The sequence below is a fragment of the Marmota marmota genome, unplaced genomic scaffold, assembly GCF_001458135.2.
Source record: "Marmota marmota marmota unplaced genomic scaffold, marMar, whole genome shotgun sequence".
Lineage (NCBI taxonomy): Eukaryota > Metazoa > Chordata > Mammalia > Rodentia > Sciuridae > Marmota > Marmota marmota.
This window is the reverse complement of record NW_026000174.1, coordinates 21294402-21320583: the sequence shown is the minus strand read 5'-3', so window position 1 is coordinate 21320583 and position 26182 is coordinate 21294402. Positions and strand designations below refer to the sequence as shown.

General features: G+C 36.4%; 2 protein-coding genes across 2 annotated transcripts; one reads left to right on the top strand and one right to left on the bottom strand.

Annotated features, from left to right (window-relative positions):
* The first annotated feature begins 8076 nt into the window (after positions 1-8076).
* LOC107134042 (olfactory receptor 491-like) lies at positions 8077-9328 on the top strand. The gene has a single exon (XM_015476184.2). It carries the CDS (start codon positions 8077-8079, stop codon positions 9007-9009), a length of 933 nt encoding a protein of 310 aa, XP_015331670.1. The 3' UTR covers positions 9010-9328.
* Positions 9329-19925: 10597 nt separating this feature from the next.
* Positions 19926-20864, bottom strand: LOC107134032 (olfactory receptor 481). The gene has a single exon (XM_015476176.1). It carries the CDS (start codon positions 20862-20864, stop codon positions 19926-19928), a length of 939 nt encoding a protein of 312 aa, XP_015331662.1.
* Positions 20865-26182: the final 5318 nt, after the last annotated feature.

Here is a 26182-nt window from a genome sequence, read left to right as displayed (position 1 = left end):
TGTGCACAATTTTTATAAACAGCCTTGTATACTACCATCAATAAACGACAGAGACTGGTTTTGCTAACTTGTTTGGAAATTTAGAGAGGACCTTTTTAGAAAGATATGAGATTTGTAGACAGATGGAAGCCTAACGTCTGAGTATTAAATCAGCCTAAATCCCAGGCTTGCCACAAAATTATTTAAGCATGGGCTATGCTAAAGAAGGAGATCTATGCACAGATGGTTGGATTGTGTACAGCAAGATTTTTGAGTTTGCTGCTACTTTCATTGACGGAATTATTAAAGACAGACATCAAGGTGCAGAAAGATGAAACAGTGATGAATTGAAGGATCAGAGAACAGAGCTTGGGAACAGATGAGCCTGAGGAAATGTAGTGGATACCTACATGTAAGGGAGCTGCAAACAAGAATAAACTGTCCAAATTCAAAAAATTCAATCATAGGGGAGTCTCCCTAGGAGTCATGTTTAAAAGCACCAACTAGAAGTTGAAAGAACTTATCTCTCTCTCTCTCTCTCTCTCTCTCTCTCACACACACACACACACACACACACACACACCACTATTTAGCTTTGAAAAAGGAGATTCTATTACTGCAACAACATAGATGAAACTAAGTGACATTACACTAGGTGAAATAAGGTGGTCACTCTTAATAATAAGATTCCCTCCTCAGTGTGGGAAACATGAAGGCCCATTCTCATCATTTATAGTCAATGTATTACTGGAGGTCCCAGGCATGCAGTAAGATAAATAAAATTAAGAAAATTAAGAAAGATCAGACAAAGAAGAAGGAAAAGTACCTTTATTAGCAAACAGCATGTCTGTTTACACAGAAAATTACAAAAGATCTCTAAAGCATTAACACTAGAATTAATTTAGTAAGATCACTGGTGATATTATAATTAATGCATAAAACATAAATGGTATTTTAAATATGTGGAGCAAGTGGTTGAAAATAAAAAGATGAAAAGTAACTTACAATAGGTTAAAAAAATCCCAAAATACTTAGGGTTAAGTTGATGAGAAAAGTTATGTAAGACTTTTGTACTAAGAATGACAGAGCCCTGATGAGAGAAAATAAAGGTCTAAAGAAATGAAGACAGGTATACCACATTCATGGGATAGGAAAAAGCAATATTATTAAGATGCAACTTCTCAAAAAGTTGAACTTCATATTCGCTGAAATTATAAAAATTTGATACGATCATTTGTAAAAGATTTGTACGTTAAGCCTAAAATTTATATGGATATGAATACCAGCTGGAAAAAGGAAAATAGTTTTACAAAGAAGAACAAGTTTGATTATTTGCAATACATAATTTCCAAACTTATTAGATAGTAACAGTTACCAAAGTATTTTATATTTTATAACTCTTATGGTTTGTGGTTCTTTTGTTATACCTACAGGTTTTTGCCAATACCCCAAAATATTTACTCTTTCATTTATCTATAGGAATTTCATTGTTTTATATTTTGCGTTTGTATCTATGATACATTTTGAGTTAATTTTCTTATATGGTGTGATATAAGGGTTGTGTTTTATTCCTGTGTAGATATGCAGCTGTTCCAGTAATAATTGCTGGGGCCGCAGTGGAGTCCATGCTGGCAAGCCAATTACCAGAAGCTCTAGTGAATGTGGTTTCTTTCTTGTCTCTGAGTGAATGGATTATCTCCAGTAACTTGGTCTGGTGCTGAGATGTAGGTCCACTTTAAATCTACAGATAGAAGGCCTGTAATCATGTTACTAGACAAGCCTAGATTCTCTGGGTCCCTGGGAGAGCTTCTACTGGATCACTGGGTAGGTCCTTAGAGGGGTAGTACAGTCACAGTGTATGGTTGAGAGATGATGGAATTGAGTCACAGGGCTGTTTCGGGGTCCACAGTTGAGACTTAGTTCTTTAAGCATGTCTCTAGGGTCACAGATATGTGTACATGCTTTTGAGCCTGTTCTTAGAAGGCAAGTGAGAGATGCTGGAACCGATTTATAGGGTCATTTCAAGGTCCACAATGGGGTCTGCTTCAGTGGACCAGATTATAAGGGAAGGAAATATATTTTGATGCCTTCAGGTTTAAGGACATACTGACTTGTGGAGTCAAACATTCTAGAAGGGGCTTGAGGTGAATGTATAGACAGTTGTAAAATTTGAGGATAGACAATAATGGTTTTGCCTAGCAAAATGAATCACTTTGAGAAACTCCACTTATTGTATGTAATTTTTCCAAAGAGCTGTAGGAATGATGGGTCCCTATATTAGCCTTTAATACATATGAAGGAAGATGGGGTATAAAGGTGAATTGAATCCAGTATTTAATGTACTTGACTTATTACCTGATACCTTAATGAATTTGTGTGATTTTCATTGCATATTCTGCTTAGTCACAAGAGCATCTTAACTTGTTTTATTGAGGGGTGAGAAGACAGCATTCCAACACACCTAAATAAGGGACATCCCAATGTGAACAAGAATTTCAAAATGATCTGAATTTTTCTGCATTAAAATGATTACCAAGAAAAATAATAATTTCTTCCCTTACTATTCTGTCCTTCAGTTCCAATTTGATTCAAAGGTTATCTTAATTGTAATTATTATGATATCATCATCCTAACCCCAATTAAGCAGATAAATTATTTGTTCTAAATATGCCCTGAGAAACAAAGAACTCTCTTCTACATTGGCATTAAGTTAGGGAAAAAAGAATTCCAAAAGACACCAGAGCATTTAGATATTCCTTTGGGGAGGGTCAGTCAGGCTGTAATGAGTCACCTGGTTCCATATGTCATTTCTGTACAATAAACCCAAGGACTTTCCTCTCAAAGGAGCATACAGCACTAAACCCTAGAGGATCTCTCATGTTCTGTTGGAGCCTTCTTTTCTACCACCACACACAGAAAGACACCCACCTCATCCTTGCTGCATCTACGAAACTGTTTTCCTTGATTGGTGCCTGTGTTCCATGGCTCATATCATTGAGTGTTCAGTCCTGAACTACCTATTAAAATAAATGGAAACATTCTACTTTATAAAGTCCTCTTGGGAATTCAGGATCAATAATTCTGCTTCTAAAAGGTAAGTGAAAAATTCATAGATTTTGTTAAAATGAATTTTCATTTGGTCAACAAGAAATTGAAAACAAAAGACCTATTTTCATCGATTTTAGTTCTTGACCCCTGTGGAGACCTCAGCAACACGGGTATTGTGCAACAGTTATTCTGGGTACTGATAGACCACTTCCTGGAGACTGCAGGTCAGTTTGCATGGTCCATGGAAGCCAAAACCATTGCTGAGCTTGAGCATTGAGGAATAGGAAAAGTAAATTAGAAGAAAAAGCCTGACACTTAGCATATATAAAGGTCATAGTCCTATGCTCTCTGTTCATCTTCCCAAGTGACCAATGCTTTGACAGAATAGATATTTTGTGAAGAGTCTCTGACCCAGATGAACCAGTGTGAACAATCGTGGAAGGCTCTAGAACTTAGGTGGCCAGTGGAGAGGAAGGAAACGGCAAAACCCACTGGACACATTATGCATATGGACAGCATAGTCCAGAAGTAAGAAGACATTATTTACTGTACTTCCTGTCTTATTTTGGATTTGTGGTGAAAACCTCTTGATGGTGTAGAGAAAAAAATCATAGTTCTCATCAAAAAAGTTGCACAATTGGAAATCTACTAGTATTTCATTTTTATTTCATTAAAAGAAGTTAATTAACCCTGATGCATGACTACTGGGTAGTTTACAGATATTATTTCTTTTAATCTCAGAGCAAAGCCATACTATAGGAACAATTATTCCCCGAGTGTGGAAACCCTGAGTGTGGAAGATATTGTGCCATGTGCAAGTCAATACAGCTGGCCAGTAGGAGGCCTAGGATCTGAGTTGTCTGACTCCAGTCTTCATGACTCTGTGGTCACCATAGACTGACTCATAAGCTGTCACAATGTGAGAGGGTTACCCCCTGAGCTGTGCTTGAGTCAGAAGGTAAAGGGCAGGAATGCTGCTGGGTTCTAAGCCTCCTTCCTCAGACCAGAGTGTGTTTAGAGTCTGACAAAGAGGATTTCAAGAGACTAAGAAGCATAGCACAAGCAAAGCACAAAGGAACTGTGGATGCTTAATTTTAGAATAGGGAAGGCATGATAGCTGTGTTCAAGTATTTCAATGTTTTGATACAGAAAGTGGACTATTTGTACCATTAACTCATGGTGAGACAACTGATGAGATAGAAACAGTGTTTTAATGACAGAGCTAACATCAAAGGCAGTAAACTACCTGGTATGAGTAATTTAAACTCACTTACTGAAGATCAATCAAATAAGAGAAAGAACACATTCTCGATTGTTGGTTCATTATACTTCACCATTCACCAAAGAACTCAGTTCCACCATTGGGGAAATTAAATGCTTACTTATTCTTAAGTCAGAAATTTAAAAAATTTTAAGAAGAAGACATTTGAAGTTGATATTTAATGTATCTTGTAAATGTTTTAAAGTTTAAGGACTATCATATGTTATTGGCAGAAAACTGTGTTTCTATGAATATTATAACTAGTAACCTATCACAGCATCATATTAACATGATACTTGAAAACAAAGGTTGCAAGAAAGCAAATGTAATGGGAGATATTGTGTGTGTGTGTGTTTGTGTGTGTGTTGCTGGGAATCAAATCCAGGGCTTCACACATGCTAGGCAAGTTCCTTACCACTGAGTTACATCCCCTGCCCTAGGAAGATATACCTAGAAAAATAATTGAAGATGTATTATGAAAACCTTTGAGCATAATGATAACACATCTGACACACATTCAATATAGGATTTCACTTAAGAGGATTACTCATGAACATGGGAAATATTTTATTGACAATACTAAGTAAAATATAAATTACAAAATGGAATACACAATATTATTATGGATATATACATATACTATTGTATATATTCCCAAATTAAATAAACTAAAATGCATTGTGAGGTATTATTAAAGTTAAAGATGTATAGGAGAGACTTTCTTTAGCTGCTGAATAATTTTTTATTTTTTATGTATCTTCTAAATGTTTAAAAGTTTAAGGAGACATTTATGCAAGACAATAAATGTAGAGGGAAAGGGGAGGTCCTTGGGACTAAATTGACCAAGCAATGTATGTACATCTATGGGTATGTAACAACAAAACCAACTATTATGCATAATTATAATGAACCAATACAATTTTTAAAAAATTAAATATATGCAAAAAGTATTCATATATTGTAGACCTTACCTGAAGAAATTGTTGTTTAGCTGAACTTATTGGAAATAAAAAAGATGTACATAAATGAAATTTTCAGAAACAGAAGAATCCCTAATTAAAATGATTTTCATTTTGTAATATTTGACAGAAACCCCTCAGAATTACTTGCATTCTTTGATTTTTTTTCCTATTGATAAATATAACTTACTTTTGTAACTTTCATTGAATCTTCAGTATGGCTGCTATAAGTTTTTGTGTCTTTCCTAATTAATCATAATTATTTATTTATCATTAATTCTGCTTTCTAAGGACTCCTTCAAACCACAGGATTTGGCCTTTGTCCCGTGAAAATGGCAGAACATGGAGAAAGCAATAGACTCTCTAATCAAAGTGCAGCCAAGAACTCAACAAATCAGTGAGCAATAGGGAGCAATATGGTTTAGCATTTTCATTGTTGCAAGGTATAGGGATAAACTATCGTGGAGCACAGAGCACACTTCCTTTGAACTATTGCCTTTCGAAAAATAACTAGGAATGGGAACACAATTTAAATTTATCATATTTTTTCATGTTGTCTCCTGATGTTTGATTCAATTTGTAGGATCCCTTGCTCTTACAGTAAAGGAGTTTGAACAGCCAAACGCCCAAAGGAAAGTTGCTTAATTACATTAAAGTCTATTCACTCAGTGTGTTATCATGCAGATCTCAAAAATTATGCTTGTGAAGAATTATTTTTTAAAATATTTATTTTTTAGTTGTAGTTAGATACAGTATGTTAATTTTATTTATTTATTTTTATGTGGTACTGAGAATCAAACCAAGGGACTTGCAAGTGCTAGGCGAGCCCTCTACCGCTGAGCCATAACCCCAGCCCACTTGTGAAGAATTATGATGTAATAAATTCTTACATTGAAATTAAAGTAAATATATCGGAAAAGAGATCATATGCTGTGCTAATGTGAAAGCATTAGAAGAATTAAATGAGTTACTTTGGCATTATCTGCTTTTTACTTGCTAGAGATCACTATGACACATTATTGTGGGTTGCAAGAAGAAAATAGTGAAAGGAAAGAGGAAAATAAGAAAATAAAGAGTAAAATTTATCCATCCTTGGGGTAATTGGGAATAAAAAAGAGGAGATGAAAAGATAAAATGGGAAGTAAATTGTAAACTGCATTAATAGGGTTTTATAGATGTGATACAACAAGAGGAAGAGACCTAGGAAGACTCCCATGTTGCATACATGAAAGTTTGGTGGATAGTGGTATCCTTCTCCAAATATAAAATGCATGTTTTTTAAAAAATTGTTCCCATTAGTTAGTTATACATGACAGCAAAAAGCATTTTGACTCATTGTACAGAAATGGAGCACACTTTACATATTTCTGGTCATACTTGATGTAAAGTCACACCATTTGTGCAATCATACAGGTATAGGATAATAATGTCTATATTATTCTACCATCTTTCCCACCTCTATTCCCCTCCCCTCTGCACAATCCAATGTTCCTCCATCTCCTCACCTCTGCCTTATGGATCAGAATCCACATATTAGAGAAAACAGTTGGCTTTTGTTTGGGGGGGAATTGGCTTATTTCTCTTAGCAAAAGAGAAATAATATATGATTTTCTATAACTCCATCCATTTACCTGCAAATGCCATAATTTCATTCATCTTTAAGGCTGAGTAATATTCCATTGTGTATATATACCACAGTTTCTTTATCCATTCATCTATTGAAGGGCATCTAGGTTAGCTCCACAGTTTAGCTATTGTGAATTGACTGCCTATAAACATTGATGTGGTTGTGTCACTGTAGTATGCTGATTTTAAGTCCTTCAGATATAGACCAAGGAGTGGGTCAAATGGTGGTTCCATTCCAAGTTTTCTAAGGAATTCCATAATGCTTTCCAGAGTGGTTGCACCAATTTGCCATCCCACCAGCACTGCATGAGTGTACCTTTTCCCCAACATCCTCACCAACATTTGTTGTTATGTTCTTGATAATTGCCATTCTGAAGGAGATGAGATATTAGAGTAGTTTTGATTTGCATTTCTCTAATTGCTAGAGATGTTGAATGCTTTTTCATATATTTGTTCCTCAATCATATACCTTCTTCTGTGAAGTGTCTGCTCAGGAGACTATTTATTGATTGGTTTATTTGTTTTTATGGTGTTAAGTTTTTTGAGTTCTTTACATATCCTAGAGATTAGTACTCTATCTGATGTGTGTGTGGTGAAGATTTTCTCCCATTTTGTAGGCTCTTTCTTTGAATTATTGATTGTTTTCTTGGTTGAGAAGAAGCTTTTTGTTTGAATCCACCCCATTTATTGATTTTTTAATTTTATTTCTTGCACTATAGGAGTCTTGTTAAGGAAGTCAGGTCCTAAGCCAAGATGATGAAGATTTGGGCCTACTTTTTCTTCTATTAGGCAGAGGGTCTGTGGTTCTAAAAATACATAGTGTTAATGAGTTATTGGGAGTCTCATCATTCTCAGTGTATTGGAAGTCCCATTCCCAATAGCTCATTAAAACTTATGAATCTGGACCTTGGGAGAGAGACCTGCCTAAGAGTCAAGGTTTGAGAGACACTTTTATATAAACATTACATGAATAAATCAATTTCTCAGACTGTAGAGACTGAAGCTCATGCTTCTTTTTTGCAAAGAGAAAACAACAACAATAACAACAACACAATCCATTGGAGCACTGATATTTATAGGTTGGGCAGACAGAGAAGCTACTATGAATGAGTCTTTGAAATAATTGAAGAAACAGGAATGTGTGGAATAAAAACATTTAAAAAAAATTCTCATTTCCCTTAACAGGAACAAGTCACACAAGAGATGGAGGTTGGAAACCACACCACTGTGACAGAGTTCATCATCTTGGGGTTGACAGAGGATCCTACACTTTGTGCCATCTTCTTTGTGATATTTCTAGGAATATATGTTGTCACTTTAGTGGGCAACACCAGCATCATAGCTCTAATAAGAAGCTGTTCTCAGCTTCACACCCCCATGTACCTGTTCCTCAGCCACCTGGCTTTTGTGGACATTGGGTGTTCCACAGCAGTCACACCTATAATGCTTATAGGATTCTTAGGACATGGAACTGTCTTCCCTGTGGCTGGCTGTGAAGCCCAGCTATGTTTTGTGGTGACATGTGGGACCACCGAGTGCTTCCTGCTGGCTGCCATGGCCTATGATCGCTATGTGGCCATCTGCTCCCCTCTGCTGTACTCCACCCACATGTCCCCCAGAGTCTGCCTTCTCTTAGTGGGGGCTTCCTACCTGGGTGGCTGTGTGAATGCTTGGACATTTACTAGTAGTTTATTGAGTCTGTCTTTCTGTGGACCAAATCAAATCGATCACTTTTTCTGTGACTTCTCCCCTTTGTTGAAACTTGCCTGCTCAGATGTCTCCTTAATTGAAATTATCCCTTCCATCTCCTCTGGCTCCATCATTGTGGTCACAGTGTTTGTCATTGTTCTCTCTTACATCTACATCCTCACCACAGTCCTGAAGATGCGCTCCTCTGAAGGGCGCCACAAGGCCTTCTCCACCTGCACCTCCCACCTCACTGCAGTCACTCTCTACTATGGGACCATCACTTTCATCTATGTGATGCCCAAGTCCAGCTATTCCACCAGCCAGAATCGAGTGGTGTCTGTGTTCTACACAGTGGTGATTCCCATGTTGAACCCCCTCATCTACAGCCTGAGGAACAGAGATGTGAAGGAGGCCCTGCGGAAGACAACTGTCAGAATATATTCTTAGGATCTATTCTTTGAATTTAAAACAACCTATCTAGTGTTCATGTACTCATATCACACTTAGTACCTACCACATGCTTCTTAACTGATTGTTTAAATTAAATAATATTTATTTGTTCTAACTCTCACCTTTATACACCCATATCAGTTGGGAGATACCTCAAAATAAGTAAAAATGATAGTAATAGTTAGTGCTATTATTGAACTCCTGCAAATGCCAAGCCCTCTTCCTTTATTTAATTTATTTAACAAACAATAATTTGTACTATGTGTCAGGCCCCATTCTAAACGTATTATAGCTGTGAAATCGTTTATTTTGCACAACAACCCAATTAAGAGGTGCCATCATTTTTATTTTACAAATAAACTATCTGGACAAAGAGATAGTCAGTAGAGTACCAATAGTCATACAGGTAAATAGATGTGAAGTCAACATTCAAATTAAGACTCCAAAACCCTGATGCTTCTACATTTAATTTTTCCAATAAATCTGATGCTGACATTATAAATTTTGCTTACAAATGAGAAAAGAAAGTCTTAGGGAGTTCAATAATTTATTCAGACTTAGATGGATTCAATTTCTCTTTTTCTAATGCTCGATCCACCTGATCTACACTATTCCACCACAATCAGTCTACTGATGTCAGCACTGTTAATGGATGTAGGGGATTTGTTTAAGGTTATCAAACCTAAGTTGGTATACTGCATAAACTTTTTGGACAAACTTTATGCAAGATGGTCTATTTTGTCCAGACACTGGCACAACTGTAAGGCCATGAAAACTGAATTGATTCCTATCTTTTGGGAAATCAGGTCTTGGCACCATCATCACTTGATTTGGCTGGAATTCTAACCATATTTAAATACACATTAAAAAAAATAGACTACTGACATAATGTGTCCTTCATTATTTATAGAGCTTTATATAGGCATTCTAAAATCTAAACATTACAATTAGTATTTTTACAACAAGCATCATTCCATAGGACTAGATTTATAAAGAAATTAGAACTGGCAAAAATTGAGAAATTTTGTCACAGATAACTCTACATAATTGTTTTTCTAAAAAAAGATCTACTTTTATTTACATTATCATCATCATGAGACTAGAAAGAATGAGAAGAGATTTGCTGCAATTTAGAAACTTCAAAGAAAATACTGACACAACTGTTTATGGTATCTTAAAGCAAATCTGAGAATCTGATTGTCCTTCCTCAGTGTAAGGAGGTGAGAGGGATGAGTTTGGGAGATACTAAAACAAGTTTGAAGCTGGGAGCAATGGCACACGCCTATAATCCCAGAAGTTTGGGAAGCTGAGGCAGGAGGATTGCAAATAGAATATAGAAAGTGCTTCAAGTACTACATAGCTGCCTATGATAAAATACAAGAAGAAAGCTCTTGACTAAAAAAAGATTTGTTTTATTTTTGAGAAAAAAAAATTAGAAAAAATAAGGCAGTTACATATTGCTGGCTTTGAAAATAAGAATATTTCTCATTTCTAGTAACTTCCATAAAAAGATTCTCAAAGTTGGAAATGGCTTCAGATCAAAGATCAAATCCAGATTGAGACTGTAAGATCCTCTGTTAAGACCTCCAAATATCTATTGCCTGATTAAACCTTCCAGTTGGACTAAGTCCTTCTAAGTCATGTTCTGAAGACCCTTCTTTAAAAAATAAATCTTTTTATAAATTTTACAGGAATTTTGTCATAGCAGTCCCATAAGCCTTCAGAGAAAGAATTATCTGGAAAATTTAGAAGTGTGAATTTTGTCTAACTCAATAGAGTATAATTTGGTACACAGGACTCACCAAGTTATATTTGACAACTCTCATGAAATTCATTTACATACCGTACAATTCACACAATCTTTCTGGAAAACTTCCAAGCCAAATCCAAGGAATATGTTATGTTGATGTAAAATAACAACTCTGCTTTGAGAAAATAATAAAGTGTTTTATTCTGAGCCAAATCTTTCCGACCATGGCCCAGGAACACAAGTTACCTGGAACAACATGGTTCTTCTGTGGAAGAAGATACATGAGCTTTTAAAGCCACAAAAGAAAGTAGGTGGGGGTCATTAAGTTGGCAGGCTACAAAGAGACAGGGAAATCTCTTCTATAGGATTTACATGTTATCTTTTTTTTCTAGATTTTTTTTTTGTTTTTTTTTCTAGATTTATTTTTTAAAAGTACACATCACTTCCATGCATAAATACCATCAATCTTCAGGGTACCACTCTATAAACACTTTTTAAATTGGTGCATTTTAGGTGTTCATGTTGATGAGATTTGTTGTTACATATTCATACATGAACACTATAGAACAATATAATTTGGCCAATATCACTCCCCAGCACTTCCCCTCCCTCCTTACCTCTCATCCCTTGTTCCCTTTCTCTACTAATCTCCCTTTTATTTTCATGAGATCTGTTCCTCCTTCTTTCCCTTTTTACCCTCTATCTTACACATATGAAAGAAAACATAGGACCCTTGGCACTCTGAGTTTGACTTGTTTTGCTTACCATAATGGTCTCAAGTTCCATTCATTTTCCTACAAATGACATAATTTCATTTTTCTTTAAGGATGGATAAAACTCCATTGTGTATATATACCACATTTCCTTTATCCATTCATCCATTAATAGACATCTAGGCTGGTTTCATAGTTTTTTTTATTGTGAATTGTGCTGCTGTAAACATGGATATGCATATATCATGTAGCATAATGACTTTGATTCAGATGTTATCTTTAACAAGGTAAGAAAATCTTTTACAGGATTCAGATGTAATCACATTCTTAGCTGTAGAGTTGGTAGACACCTAAGGTCATCCAAGCTTACTATATATTCTGGAAGTTTTATCTAGCAGTCATGAGAATGCTAGATCATTCCCAGAGGTTGATAATGAATGTCTAAAAAAAGGGACTAAAAATATCCTAAGTTAAATTTGGGTCTTGATGTGCAACATTCCATCTCTCCACAATCATGATATTTCAGTCAGCAAAGATCAAATAGTCTGCAGGCTCTTAAATGTAGTTTCAGTTTACAATGAGATACACTTTCTATTTTTCATTTTATTACAGGTGATGGTATTGTAAAGCTTTCCATCAGCTCTTTAAAAATACCATATTCTAGCTGAGTGTAGTGGCACACACCTGTAATCCCAATGGCTCAGGAGACTGAGACAGGAGAATCACAAGTTCAAAGCCAGCCTCAGCAAAAACAAGGTGCTAAGCAACTCGGTGAGGCCCTGTCTTTAAATAAAATAGAAAATAGGGCTGAGGATGTGGCTCAGTGGCCCAGGGCCCTTCAGTTCAATCCCTGGTACACTCTTCAAAAATTACCATATTCTTTAAACCCTCACTGCCTATGCAAAAATCGGTTAGCTCACAGAGAGCTCAATGTTGGATATATAAATCCGGGAGTCAACATTATTCAAGTGGTACTATGGTTTAAAAGTATTGTCACAATTCAGGTTTTGCCAACGGGGGGTATTTAGAGAGGGGTCCTTTCAGAGGCTATTGGGCCAGGAGAGATCCTGCATTGTGATTGGATAACTTCATAAAAGCACCTGGTCCAGGAAGTTCACTTTCTTCTGCCCTTCTGCCTCCTATCATGTGAAAATACAGTGTTTTTCCCCCTTAGAGGATGTCATTCTCACCAGACACCAAATATTGGTGCTGTAATCTTGGACTTTCAGCCTCCAGAGTTCTGAGAAATTAAACTTTTTTCTTTATAAGTTACCTAGTCTGTGAGATTCTTTTATAGCAGCATAGAATGTTCAAAGTAATGTCTAAATGTGACTAATAATTGGCTGTACATATAAGAATATGAGGAAGAAACCAAGGATAGTCCAACATTTTAAGTTCTGGTAAAGGTTGTACATCTTCATCAATGATGAATTTAAGTAGATAAGAGAGACAGGGAGAAGCCCCAATGAGGAATGTGAGATTACAGAATAACAAAAGAAAAGTGATTCAAAAAGAGAGATTATGGGTAATTTGATGTTTTTCAAATTTGGTGACTTAGGTGATTTAGTAAAAACAGTTTCACAGGGGTAAGATTGAAGCCAGTTGGGAATGTTCTTCATATGTAACTTACAGGTGGAAAGTAACGTTCTTCATATGTATCTTACAAAAGGAAAGGCCATGGAGCAGAAAAGTGGGGAGCATATTTAAGGAACAGTGAGTAACTAACTCAGATTTGCAGGGTCATTGGGTAATTGTGGGAAATAGAGGGTCAAAATGCTGGAAGACTGTTACATCACATTGGGGAATTCTATAAAAGTCAGCTTAAGAAATTTAGACTTGAATTCATTAAGTTCTGTCTGATGTCTATAATTTATGGATGATAAAATAGTCTATTACTCTATATATCATCTATTTGTTTATAGTATGATAAATATACTCTTTTGTAAAAAGAAAAGTGTATTTTTTTCAAAAATATTAAATGTTTTAAAGAATAAACATTGAAGTTTTAACAACAAATAACTTGTGGAAAGTGATGTGTTATTCAGGTTATCTGAAAGAAACAGATGGCTTGTTCAGTCTTGATAATTGAAGGGAATTCAGTAAAGGAGTAATTTACCAGGTCGTGGGAAGAATTTAGGAAAAACTAAAGATTTCAGGAGTAATAGTGTTCCCCAGGGCTAGTGACCAGTTCAAGATCTGGAAGGGCAAGAGGTATAGATGATTACAGGAACCTGGAGAGTTATGCTGAGAGGACACCTGTCAAGAGATGTGGCATTTGGTGGAAGGCCACAGCCAACCCAGGTGACCTAAAAGGGAAAGAGCCAGGGGAGCATTCAGACTTCAGTCTCCTCTGCCAGTGTTTCCCAGGAGCCACAGGCAAGGGGGTCTGTAGATGGGATTCATATTGGTCAACCTCTTTAGATGGGAGTAAAAATAGGCAGAAAAAAATCTGGAAAGAGGAACAGGAGACGTCTACCACTATTGGGTTGAAATTATTTTTCTATTTGTATTTTATGGTGTGAGTACATATTTTTAAAATTTATATAATATGTGAACCACTTTTGTAGAACTGAAAATATTTTTAAGTTCTAAAACTAAAGTAAAAGCTAGAAGCAAGAAGAATATTTTTTAAAAATATTTTTATAGTAGATGGACACAATACCTTTATTTTATTTTTACATGGTGCTGAGGTTTGAACCCATTGCCTCACGTGTGCTAGGCAAGCACTCCACCATTGAGCTACAACCCCAGCCCAAGAAGAATATTTCTGCCAAAGGGATTATACACGACCAAATTTAGACAGTGCAAAAGTGACCATGCCAGTGGAAAGGAGGTATAGAACTGGAAAGATATGACCAAAATGTGCTGCAGGTATTTCTCTGGACAAAAATCACCTAAGGATGGAAGTATTCAACCATAATTTGATTCCAGTTTACTGGAAGAAGTCTCCCACTCAGTGTCCAACACAGATAACCCTTTTTACCTGAGCACCTACTATATGACTTTTTCCTTACAACACACTTCAAAATATTTACTCAAAATTGGTCATCAGAAGAGAAAACTGGCTGTTATTCATCCACATGCACAAATCACATAGGTAGAAATTGCTCGTGAGGCTAAGTGTGGGAAAATGGGGTCATAATGCTAGAAGACTGTTATAGTCACATTGGGGTGAGGCTGGATAAATAGAGAGTGTGCTTCAGTCACCCTTAGCTGTTTTACTAAGAGGGTTCCATTTCACACTTGAATTATTTGAAAATACTTTGTGTCATTCCTATCATTTTCTTCATATTTTAGCAGAAAATTTCTTCTAATAAAGTAGAAAAGTATACAAAGTAAGGTAAAACTAAAAAAAAAGCCTAGAAATGTTTATACATTAAAATATTTTATATATTATATAGAAAAAAGTGAATAAATCAAAGGACAAACTTGATTATACATATGCTTCCATTTCCTCTGCATATAATTTTCATGCTGAGACTAAAGAAAATTGTGTATTAACTTCTGTCAGAAAGTATGTTAATAAAGTAACTCATTTGTGTGAATATATAAATTAATTCATTTTATGAATTATAAATAAATGCCATAATGTATATCATCCACAAAATTTTATAATAGCTAAAGTCATGTATGAATTAAATATTTTAGCTCCAATATTTAAATAACTATAAGATAACTGAAGCCAAGAACATGAGGCAGTTGGTCAAAGACTCCTTCAGGCAAATGAGCACCACTGATTGTAGGCGTGAACAGAATACTTCCAAGGAGTTCTGGCAACTGAGTGTGCCTTCAGAAGAGGCCCGAGTATCTAGAAATTGCAGCAGACCAGGAATGGCATAAGGACCAAGCTTGCTTTGGTCCTTATGAAATAGAGATTCAGCAAAAAGGTAGGGCTTGGGCCTTTTGGTAGGGTGACAGGGTAAGTACATACTTTGGAGGTCGAAGATGCCAAGACAGCTAAGATTTACCAGGTCAAGATCCTGAAACCACTGTAGAGAAACAAGCCTGAAATTCTATGTGTGGTTTTCTCTCAAGAAATTTGACTACTCCTAAGCCACACAGGGGCTGGCAGGACATCAAAACACCAGGCAGAAGGCATCCTGTGGGAGGCTGAAGATCTGAGCAGAGATTTTAGCCTTTTGTAGTGCTAATTTGATAGAGTTAGGCCACTTAAGATGGAGGAGACTGTAACATTCTAAGCTTTTGAGACTCCTAAAGGGTTATACCCTACCTTGAAGTAAGACTAAGCTAGTAATACATCATCACCAACAAAGTATAATGTCCAAGCAGCTCTGGAAATGCTATTTCTGTTCTAATACAATAGAAGTTTAGGAGTATATTGCATACTGAAATATCAGTTGTTTCTGTATGTGAATGATCTCTTTGAGTACAACATTTCCATTTCCTCAAAGGGATCAATCCAGTGCCTTTGTTACCTGCCAGAAGAAAATCAAATAGATTTTGGAGTAAGACACTCTCATGTACAGACTCTACAATTTTTTTATCCTCATTGCCCATCATTAAATTTAAAAAAAACTGAATTTTATAATACTCACCTAGCACGTGTGGGGTGCTGGGTTCGATCTTCAGCACCACATAAAATAAAATAAAAGTATTGTGTCCAACTACAACTAAAACAAAATATTTTAAAAAACAGAGAAAGAGAGAAACTATAAGTTTCCAGGAGAAGATAAAAGTTATATTCCCTTAAACAAAAACAAAGACAAAAGAAAAAAGATTGATGGTTGACTTTCAAGGAAAATGATTGAAACTAGAAAACAATGAAATTTTATAAGTGCTCTAAGATTTTTAACTGGTAAAAACAAAACCCTCAAACAACAACAGCAAAAAACATCACCAGTAAACTTGCATGAAAATGAAAACAATATTTTTTTTAAGGAGGAAAAATTTTTGCAGGTATAAGGATAGCATAAAATAAAGGAATTAAGAATACCAAAGAGCATAAACTTATAGAAAACCAGGGGAGGTATAACAGGAGAGGAAGCAACAGTTTTGAGAAATAGTTAAGAAACAGCATTAATCACATGGGCAGGTAGGTGGTAACTGTAGCCTTAGTTAAAAATGGGAAAGAAAGAATTCTCCTGTAGAATCTTCTTAAAAACAACTTTATTGCAGTGTAATACACATACAAAAATTTAAATGTATAGGTAGAGGACTTTTGACAAATGTATGCATCTATATTACCATCATCCCAACCATAATATACAATGATTTCATGGCCCCCTCTTGTCCCTTTGTTTTTAATCTTCTCCAATACCCTGCTACAGTAAATATTTTATAAATTTTTGAGAAATGTTTATAACCCCCTAAGTCCCAATCCATTTCAGAAGGGGAATGTTTCTCAGAAATTTGTATAGACTAAGAAATTTTTAACAACACAACAGGTCAGAATCTTTTAAAATTCCTTTCAGTTTCAATCCTTATAAGTAGCAATCTATGATCTGTAGTAATTGAAAACTTTTAATAAAATTGTTTGAAATGAATTTTTGATTTTTCATAACAGGAATATTGATCTTCACTTACTGACTCACTCATTCTGTTTGGAGAAAATGATTTTTACCAATCAAGATACGTTTTCCTTTTTTTTTTTTTTTTTTGGAGAGCCATCCATTAACATACCTGGCATCATTCCAAGCCTTCATGCCCTCCTCTTCCAGGATTAGATTAATTGACGGTGAATTTTAAGGGGGAAAGTTAGTTATGCAATTGTATTATTTGACTAGGGCTACTATAACAAAGTGATAAAAACTGGGTGTCTTAAAAAACAGAAATTTATTATCTCACAGTTCTGGAGGCTAGAAGTCAAAGATCAAGGTGTTGGCAGGATTGGTTCCTTCTGAGGGCAGTGGGAGAGAATATGTTCCATGTCTGTCTCCTAGCTTCTGAAATTTGAAGGTAGTCTTTGGCATTCCTCGGCACATAGAAGCATCATCCAGATTTACGTCTTTATCTCTGCATGGCATTCTCCCTGCATGATATCTATGTCCAAAATCCCCCTTTTTTCAAGGACATCAGCCATACTGGATTAGGAATCCACCCTATTCCAGTAAACTCTCATCTTAACAAATTAAATTTGCAATGAACCTTATTTCCAAATACAGTTACATTCTGAAGTATTAAGGCTTAAAAGTTCAATATATGAATTTTGAGAAGACATGATTTACCCCCAAAACAACATCCCAGCCCTTCTTTTTCCTCCTTTCTCTTGGGACCAGGCCTGCCCTCAGTGCTTATGACTGTTTTGGGCCATGTTGTAAGCTGATGGGTAAAAATAGTTTCAATGGAAAGACCTGAATGTCTGTTCAGTGACAGAGAAGGAAAGAGTATCAAATTCTAGGATTCAGAGCATGAAAACAGGGCTGGGGGTTTAGCTCCATGGAAGAACCCTTGTCTAGCATGCACAAGGGTTTGGGTTTGATCCCCAGCAGTGCAAATAACCAAAAGAGAAGAACAACAGAATATGAAAACATGTGTCCACAAATATAAAGCACATTCCCTAATATCATCTCTTTCTTTTCTACAGGTACTATTTTGCTCTTCCATATATCTTCATTTTATTTTCATGCTTCAATTGATTCAAAACTTCTGAGAGTACAATGAGCATAGATCTATAACCTGAACAATAAGGACTTAACAAGACAAATGCATCCACATCTCTTAAATCTGGATGATCGTTTAGAGTTGAAACACACAGGGCCAAACCAGGCATAGAGTTATCATAATTAATTGGGAGACATTTTAATCTCCAAACAAAAGGGGCTTAGATAAATGAGGTAAATACATAAATATTTTCCTTTTAAGAGAAGGAAAGAGAAGGAATGAGGCCAGCCATTTATAAGAGTGTGCAGTGAGGACTACCCCAAGTTTTTTGGAATACCAGTCTCACCAAGAAGTGACATTTACTGAGAAAGGAAATGGAGGAGATGGGGCAGCTTTGAAAGAAAGATGATAAATTTGGTCAGAGCACACTGAGTCTGAGAATCTGGGGAAAAGGCTAGTGAAGAAGTTCATGTGTTTTTCAAGAAAGACCACTCAGATGGCCATTGACCTCATGGGAGAAGATAGGGTCACTCAAGGAACCATGGGGAGGTGGGGAGATAGGGTAAGAATGAACCCTGTTGAAGGGCCAGGTGTGGAGGACAAGGTGAAGAGGACAGCTGGAAGCAGCCTGTGAAAAACTTCAACCAGCTGAGTGCAGGTTCCCACCACAACACTAAGACGGCCCGTCCGAAACCAGACTGAAATCATGCCTTGAGAGCTCTCTGTTTGCCTAGGGCCATGTCTGTGGTGTCTTTAGCTCCAGAAGTTTTGCACTGAGGAGGATTATGGGTCCATAAAGATGCAAGTAAACAAGCATAGATGGGGAAATAGGACCAATGGCTTTTAGGCTGAAGAAGAGGCACTATCCCTTGATCTGGTCAGTGAAGAACCCAGGAATGGGAGGTCGGCTTGTGAAATGGTCCCTTCACACTGTCTCAGGATTTGTCCAACATAATTGCTATACTACTAATAAAAAATTCATCATCTTAAATATGAATCAGAAATTATTGCAGAAGAAGTTAACACATGAGGCAGGGAATCAATTTAGAGGCAATTGCCCTAACCAGACTACATCTTGAGCAGTTTTGCAAAGCGCAGTAGGAGAAGTAGTGACACTGGATACCCCTTGAGAGATACAGAAGTACATGGAAAATATATTTTTTGGCTTGAACCATAATTTTCTGTATATTAGCTATTACTCAGGATAGTCCAATGAAATGTCTGCTTCCAAAGTTCTGTTCTAGAACTTATCTATGAAGACTTCAATTAATAATAAACCTCAGCTGAAATTCATTTTAGTTTCTTCTGTGCTATCTGAGATGATTCTCATAAGGACCAAGAGCAGAATCATTAATCTTTGCTTTGGTTTAATTAAAAGGAAAATAAGTAGTTTTTTTTTTTTTTCTGAGACATCAACATCACTGTTTCCAAAGATGTAAATATACATTGCTCATAGCTAGGAAGGACCTTAAAGGAAGTAACCTGAACTACTTGACTTGTCAATGTTGCTGATTATTACACATCTAACTGGGCATTTCTTTCCCAAATGTTATTTTACAAGATAAAATTTTCAATAAATTTGATCTTTGAAATGTCTCTGTTTAAATAGGACTCTGTAATTGATAAATAGGAAAGATTTTAAGTTAGCAACTATATTCTGAAGTGTGCTTACCTTGTAAAATCTGCATTTCTTTTGAATCCAGCAGCTGATCATGTAAATGACACATTTAACTTCAAAAAATGGAAGTAAACATTGGCTTTCTATATTGACAAGGAGCAGTTCGCTGACATGAAGTAATTAAGTTAATGATAAATATCATTAAAATATCAAGCACAAATGTCCCCCAAATCATTGATTTTATTATTTATGGATTTATATCTGATTTAATTCAAGAAAACCAATGTGTTCTAGCCATCAATTTTCTCATGGCCTCTTTCACTTCCTTGTTCCTCAGACTATAGATGAGAGGATTCAACATGGGGATCACCACTGTGTAGATCACAGAGGCCACTTTGACCTGACCAGCTGAATAGCTTGACTTGGGCATTACATACACAAACAAAACTGTCCCATAAAACAGAGTGACTGCAGTGAGGTGAGAAGTGCAGGTAGAGAAAGCCTTGTTCCTTCCCTCGGTGGAGCGCATCTTCACGATGGAGTGGAGGATGTATATGTAGGACACAATTATGGTAAACAATGTGCTTATCAGAACAGAGGCAGAAGAGATGGCAGGAGAAATCTCAGCGATGTAAACATGGCCACAAGAAAGCTTCAGGAGTGGGAAGAGGTCACAGAAAAAGTGGTTGATTTTATTTGGGCCACAGAAGGACAGGTTCATCAAACAGCCTGTAAATGATGATGCATTCATGCAACCACCTAGGTAGGATGCCCCCAATAGAAGGAAGCAGACCAGTGGGGACATCTGGGTGGAGTAGAGCAGGGGAGAACAGATGGCTACATATCGGTCATAGGCCATGGTGGCCAGGAGAAAGCATTCTGTTGTCCCAAAAGTGACATCTGAGCCGAGCTGGGCTATGCAGCCCGTGAGAGGGATAGTAGTTTTTTCTCTTAAGAAACTGATGAGCATTATTGGTGTAACTGACGTGGAATATCCTATGTCTACAAAGGCCAAATGGCTGAGGAAGAGGTACATTGGGGTGTGAAGCTGCGGGCTGCTTCGGATTAACAGGATTATGCTGATATTCCCCACTATGGTCACTGCATACACTGCTAGGAAAACCACAAAGAGGATGGCACATAGTGTGCGATTGTCTGTTAATCCCAAAATGATGAACTCTGTCACTGCCGTATTGTTTTCAGTCTCCATCTCTCCATTTAATGGTGCCTACCAAAACCAGAACCAGAGGCAGTTTAACTGGCTGAAATGACCCCATGATTAATGTGTGCACCTAAATATAAACTTGCAGTTAAGTTTTTTAAAATGGCAAATTTTGTTTTACTTATAGAATACTTTGGGTACACAAGTTTTCTTTTCAAATTCTATGAAATATTAAAATTTAAAACTCAATTACCTTAGAACCTAGATATTAGATCTCTACTTGTGCACCATAGAGCAAGTCTAATCCCTATGTGCACAAGAAATATATAAATGGGTGTTTACAACACTGATGGTAATAACATAAACTATAAATAACTTAAATGTTCATGGGAAGGCCAGCTTTTAGTTTTTCCATTCCCATCCCAATGTACCTCTGCTCTATGTTATCTATTTAGTAAATGCTCTCTCTATTTATGCAGCTTACTGGGCCAATAAAGATAGAATTGACTTGGATATCTCTTTCTTTCTGACTTTCTCACTTTCCTGGAATAATAATCATACTGTTAATTATAATAATCAATACCAAGAGCTGGCTCGTGTCTATATTCAAGATGGAAAGGCCAAACAGAATTTTTAGTACTGTTTTGAGATGTTTGATAATGTGTCCTAGGATTATTTCTTTATCATACCTTTTTATGCTTATGGGATTGTGTGAAGCAATAACAGTCTAGGTGACATTATGGACTAGCATTATAAGTAAATAGAAATACTTGGTGACTTGCATTAGGTTATTTTTAGTTTTGCCAGTTCCACTAAGCAATTGTATGGAAATAAATAGTGAGGGCACTTGACACAAGCAGGAGCAGGGGAGGTCAGGGTGTTGTAGCTAGCTAGGAAAGCGAGAAAATTACATTGAAAGAAAGATTAATTAGCATTTCAGAATAATGGTCCCCTTGTTCAAAATATAGCACATGAGCAAAGACAGGGGCGAATGCTAGTCACGTTCATCCTTTTCCAAGACTCTAATCTAAAGACCAGCATATTCTTTAGAATAATGTGATTTTCCTTCAAAAACCCCTATTTGAAGAATAATTTTTTTAAAAGTTTTTTTAGTTGTAGTTGGACACAATACCTGTATTTTATTTATTTTTATGTGGTGCTGAGGATCAAACCCAGGGTTTTGCACATGCTAGACGAGTGCTCTACTGCTGAGCCCCAGCCTCAGCCCCGAAAGAATATTTTTTAAAAATGCATATGTAACTATCAGCAACCATGCTCTGAGCCAAAGATTCTGTCAAATTGTATATAATCAACATCACATAGGATTATGTGTCAGAATTCTCAGATTCTTTTTTATCTAGACAAAGACTCAAACCAGAAATATATTTTTAAAGAAATAGGTGCATAAAAGACACACATATTTCTAAAGTTGGATTATGGTGCCAGATATTAGATTCCTGCTTGTGTACCATAGAGCAAGTCTAATCCCTATGTGCACAAGAAATATATAAATGGATATTTACAACACTGATTTTAACAACATAATCTACAAATAAATGTTCATGGGAAGGCCAGCTCTTAGTTTAGTGATGTGTAGAAATATCATGGACTGTGGGGCCATGAAAACCTGGCATTAGTTTCTAACTCTACTTCTTATAGTATATGGAATCATGAGAAAAATCATAAGAATTTCTTGATTTTCTGTTTTCTTATCTGTAAAAAAGGAGATACATACCTCATGTGATTCTTGTGTTAATTTATATGATGTAGATAAAACACCAAGCCCTGTTTTCAAAGTAGAGGAATAACAAATAGGTCCTCAATTTCTAACAGTTTCTTTGAAACAGTAATTTGTTATTTCTGGAACGTACAGGATAATGAAATACTTCTATGTTGTTAAAAAAATAAGAAGTATAAACTGGTTAAACATCTACTGAAACAGTGGGGAGAGGCTCCAAGGAATTGTTGCTGTATAGCAAAGCCATATTTAAGTGTCATTTTGGTCACTTGGGATATTGCCCCAAATTACTTACTTCACTTGAAGTTATGAATTAATTACTGCACTTGTTTTGTAAAATTACACAGACAATCCAATGGAGAGAGAATTAAATGTACTCACCTACTGGGACAGAGAACTAAAATGTGTACATGATTATGTAAAAGTCTGAGTGAAATATTTTCTAAATACTCAGGGGTTTCATTTATTTTTAATTAAATGATGTGAAAAAATAAATCACAACATTTTGCTATAATTTAAGTTGATTTTTAGATTAAAATGACTAATATACTTGCAGCAGTTTGTGGCACTGCTGAAATGTGGCCATATTCAGTGGCCCAGGTATGCATGCCACCTACACTTAGAGATAATTTGGGTTTGGTTTACAAAGATGCATCCAATAGAATTGCAATATTATTTTCATAGAAGTGACATAAACTTTAAAAATAATATATATCTACTTTTTTTATAGTAGGGATTTAACCCAGGGATGCTTTACCATTGAGCTACATCCTAAGTCCTTTTTATTTTTCATTTTGAGACAGGGTCTCACTAAGTTGCTGAGGGCCTGGATAAATTGCTGGTCTTGCACTTGCAATTCTCCTGTCTCCTGAGTCACTGGGATTACAGGGCTGTGCCACCATATCTAGTTATTTCCCACATTTTATAATTTGTCCTAGACATGATATGCATTACACCGATTGCTGGTAGACATAATAACTCTCTCTTTCTCTGTCTGTTATCTACTCTGGTCCACTATTGTGTGTGTTTTCAAATAGAACAATAAAGGTTACACTAACATTTTTTAAGACTCTGACATATATAGTTTCTGCATTGCCTGTTCACTTGTCATCACCACCATTAGCTTGTGGTGTTCTTTAACTACGGCTACATAACACAATATTCACTAGGTTAAAAGTCAGGTTCCTTTTATTCTGAATTGGAGAGTCCATAGGAAATTCTTTTTTGGAAAAAGGCTAAGCCTGATGATCTACATTTGGAGGTTCTAGCAGCTCAAACATCTCGACTTCAACAAATTAGGAAATGGACATGTGAGGTTCCATGTGTCCTAGAAAGACAGTTCATTTAGGTTTTAAGAAAACATGACTGTCCAGGTTCTTGGCCTTTCTACCAAAGAATTGAGCCAGACAGCAGAGGTTAGAGAAGAAGGGTTTATTGAAAGCAAAAGTATAATCTGGGAGTGTACTGGGAGTGGGCTGAGCTGTGAAGTAGCTCAAGTTCCCTTCAACGCAGTGGAGATTGCTTTTATTGGTATGTGCTAGCTCTCCACTTCTCCCCTGTGTGGATTTGGGGTTGAATGGCACCTTGATTGACAGCTGAACCTGACACAATTTCTTTTACACTGTAAAATGGTAAGTTTCTGCCTGCCCCCCTTCCCCTGGAAAATACATAAAAGAGGAACAAATTGAAATGCTAAAGATATGTTGACAAGCAAAGAGTTAAATTTAGGTCAGTCCCTTGGCTATTGCATATAAAGGGCTTTCCCTTCAGGGGCTTGAATTCCTCTTTGTGATCATCTAACTTCTTCCCTTTAACCTCACAATGACCCAGTTTTGCCTCAGAGGCTGGGCTTCAGGTGAAATGTCGGGAGGGTGGCAACCTCCCTTCTGCTTTTTCTGTTCCTTCCCGTGCCCTATCTCCTACCTAACATGACTGTGACTGATGAGTGACACAAATAGGTAGCCAATGATTCCATAAAAACATCCAGATCACATCTGGGAGAATTAAATTTCTTTCATCCCTGTCTTTCCACTAACATTTTGTTCACAACTCTTGACTACTACTACTACCTTTCCTTTAAAAATCCTTTTAAAAACTTCCTCTTTCCCTGGTGTGAAGATACAGTCTCTATGACTGTTTTTGTATCCATATTTAATGGTCCAGTACTAGAAATACAGGAGGCATAAAATAGACATTTGTTGAATTGATGTTAAATCATTTTTTTTAATCTATGCTATGGCCAATTAAAATAGTAACTGACATCTCTATCTTTACTCAAGAGTCAAGGGTGTAGCTCTGTGGTAGAGTATGTGACAAAATTATTCATCTTGTTTAACTCAAAGTTTGTACCTATGGATGAGTAACTCCCCATGTCCCCCACCCTCAGGTGCTGGACCCACATTTCTATTCTTTGAGTCTCTGACCCAGATGAACCAGTGTGAACAATCGTGGAAGGCTCTAGAACTTAGGTGGCCAGTGGAGAGGAAGGAAACGGCAAAACCCACTGGACACATTATGCATATGGACAGCATAGTCCAGAAGTAAGAAGACATTATTTACTGTACTTTTTGACTATTTTAGATACTTTATTTAAGTGGAATCATGTAGCACCTGTCCTTCTGTGACTGGTTTATTTCATTTTGCATAATATCTTAAAGGACATTGAAGTTGCATATTGCAGAATTTCCTTTTCTTTTAAGCTGAATAAAAATTTTTTATAGTAGATGGACACAATACCTTTATTTTATTTTTACATGGTGCTGAGGTTTGAACCCATTGCCTCACGTGTGCTAGGCAAGCACTCCACCATTGAGCTACAACCCCAGCCCAAGAAGAATATTTCTGCCAAAGGGATTATACACGACCAAATTTAGACAGTGCAAAAGTGACCATGCCAGTGGAAAGGAGGTATAGAACTGGAAAGATATGACCAAAATGTGCTGCAGGTATTTCTCTGGACAAAAATCACCTAAGGATGGAAGTATTCAACCATAATTTGATTCCAGTTTACTGGAAGAAGTCTCCCACTCAGTGTCCAACACAGATAACCCTTTTTACCTGAGCACCTACTATATGACTTTTTCCTTACAACACACTTCAAAATATTTACTCAAAATTGGTCATCAGAAGAGAAAACTGGCTGTTATTCATCCACATGCACAAATCACATAGGTAGAAATTGCTCGTGAGGCTAAGTGTGGGAAAATGGGGTCATAATGCTAGAAGACTGTTATAGTCACATTGGGGTGAGGCTGGATAAATAGAGAGTGTGCTTCAGTCACCCTTAGCTGTTTTACTAAGAGGGTTCCATTTCACACTTGAATTATTTGAAAATACTTTGTGTCATTCCTATCATTTTCTTCATATTTTAGCAGAAAATTTCTTCTAATAAAGTAGAAAAGTATACAAAGTAAGGTAAAACTAAAAAAAAAGCCTAGAAATGTTTATACATTAAAATATTTTATATATTATATAGAAAAAAGTGAATAAATCAAAGGACAAACTTGATTATACATATGCTTCCATTTCCTCTGCATATAATTTTCATGCTGAAGAATAGGCCAGACCTGCAACCGATAGACAGAACAGGCCCAGTGGCCTGAGGAAGGGTAGAGCCGCCCCCCCCCCC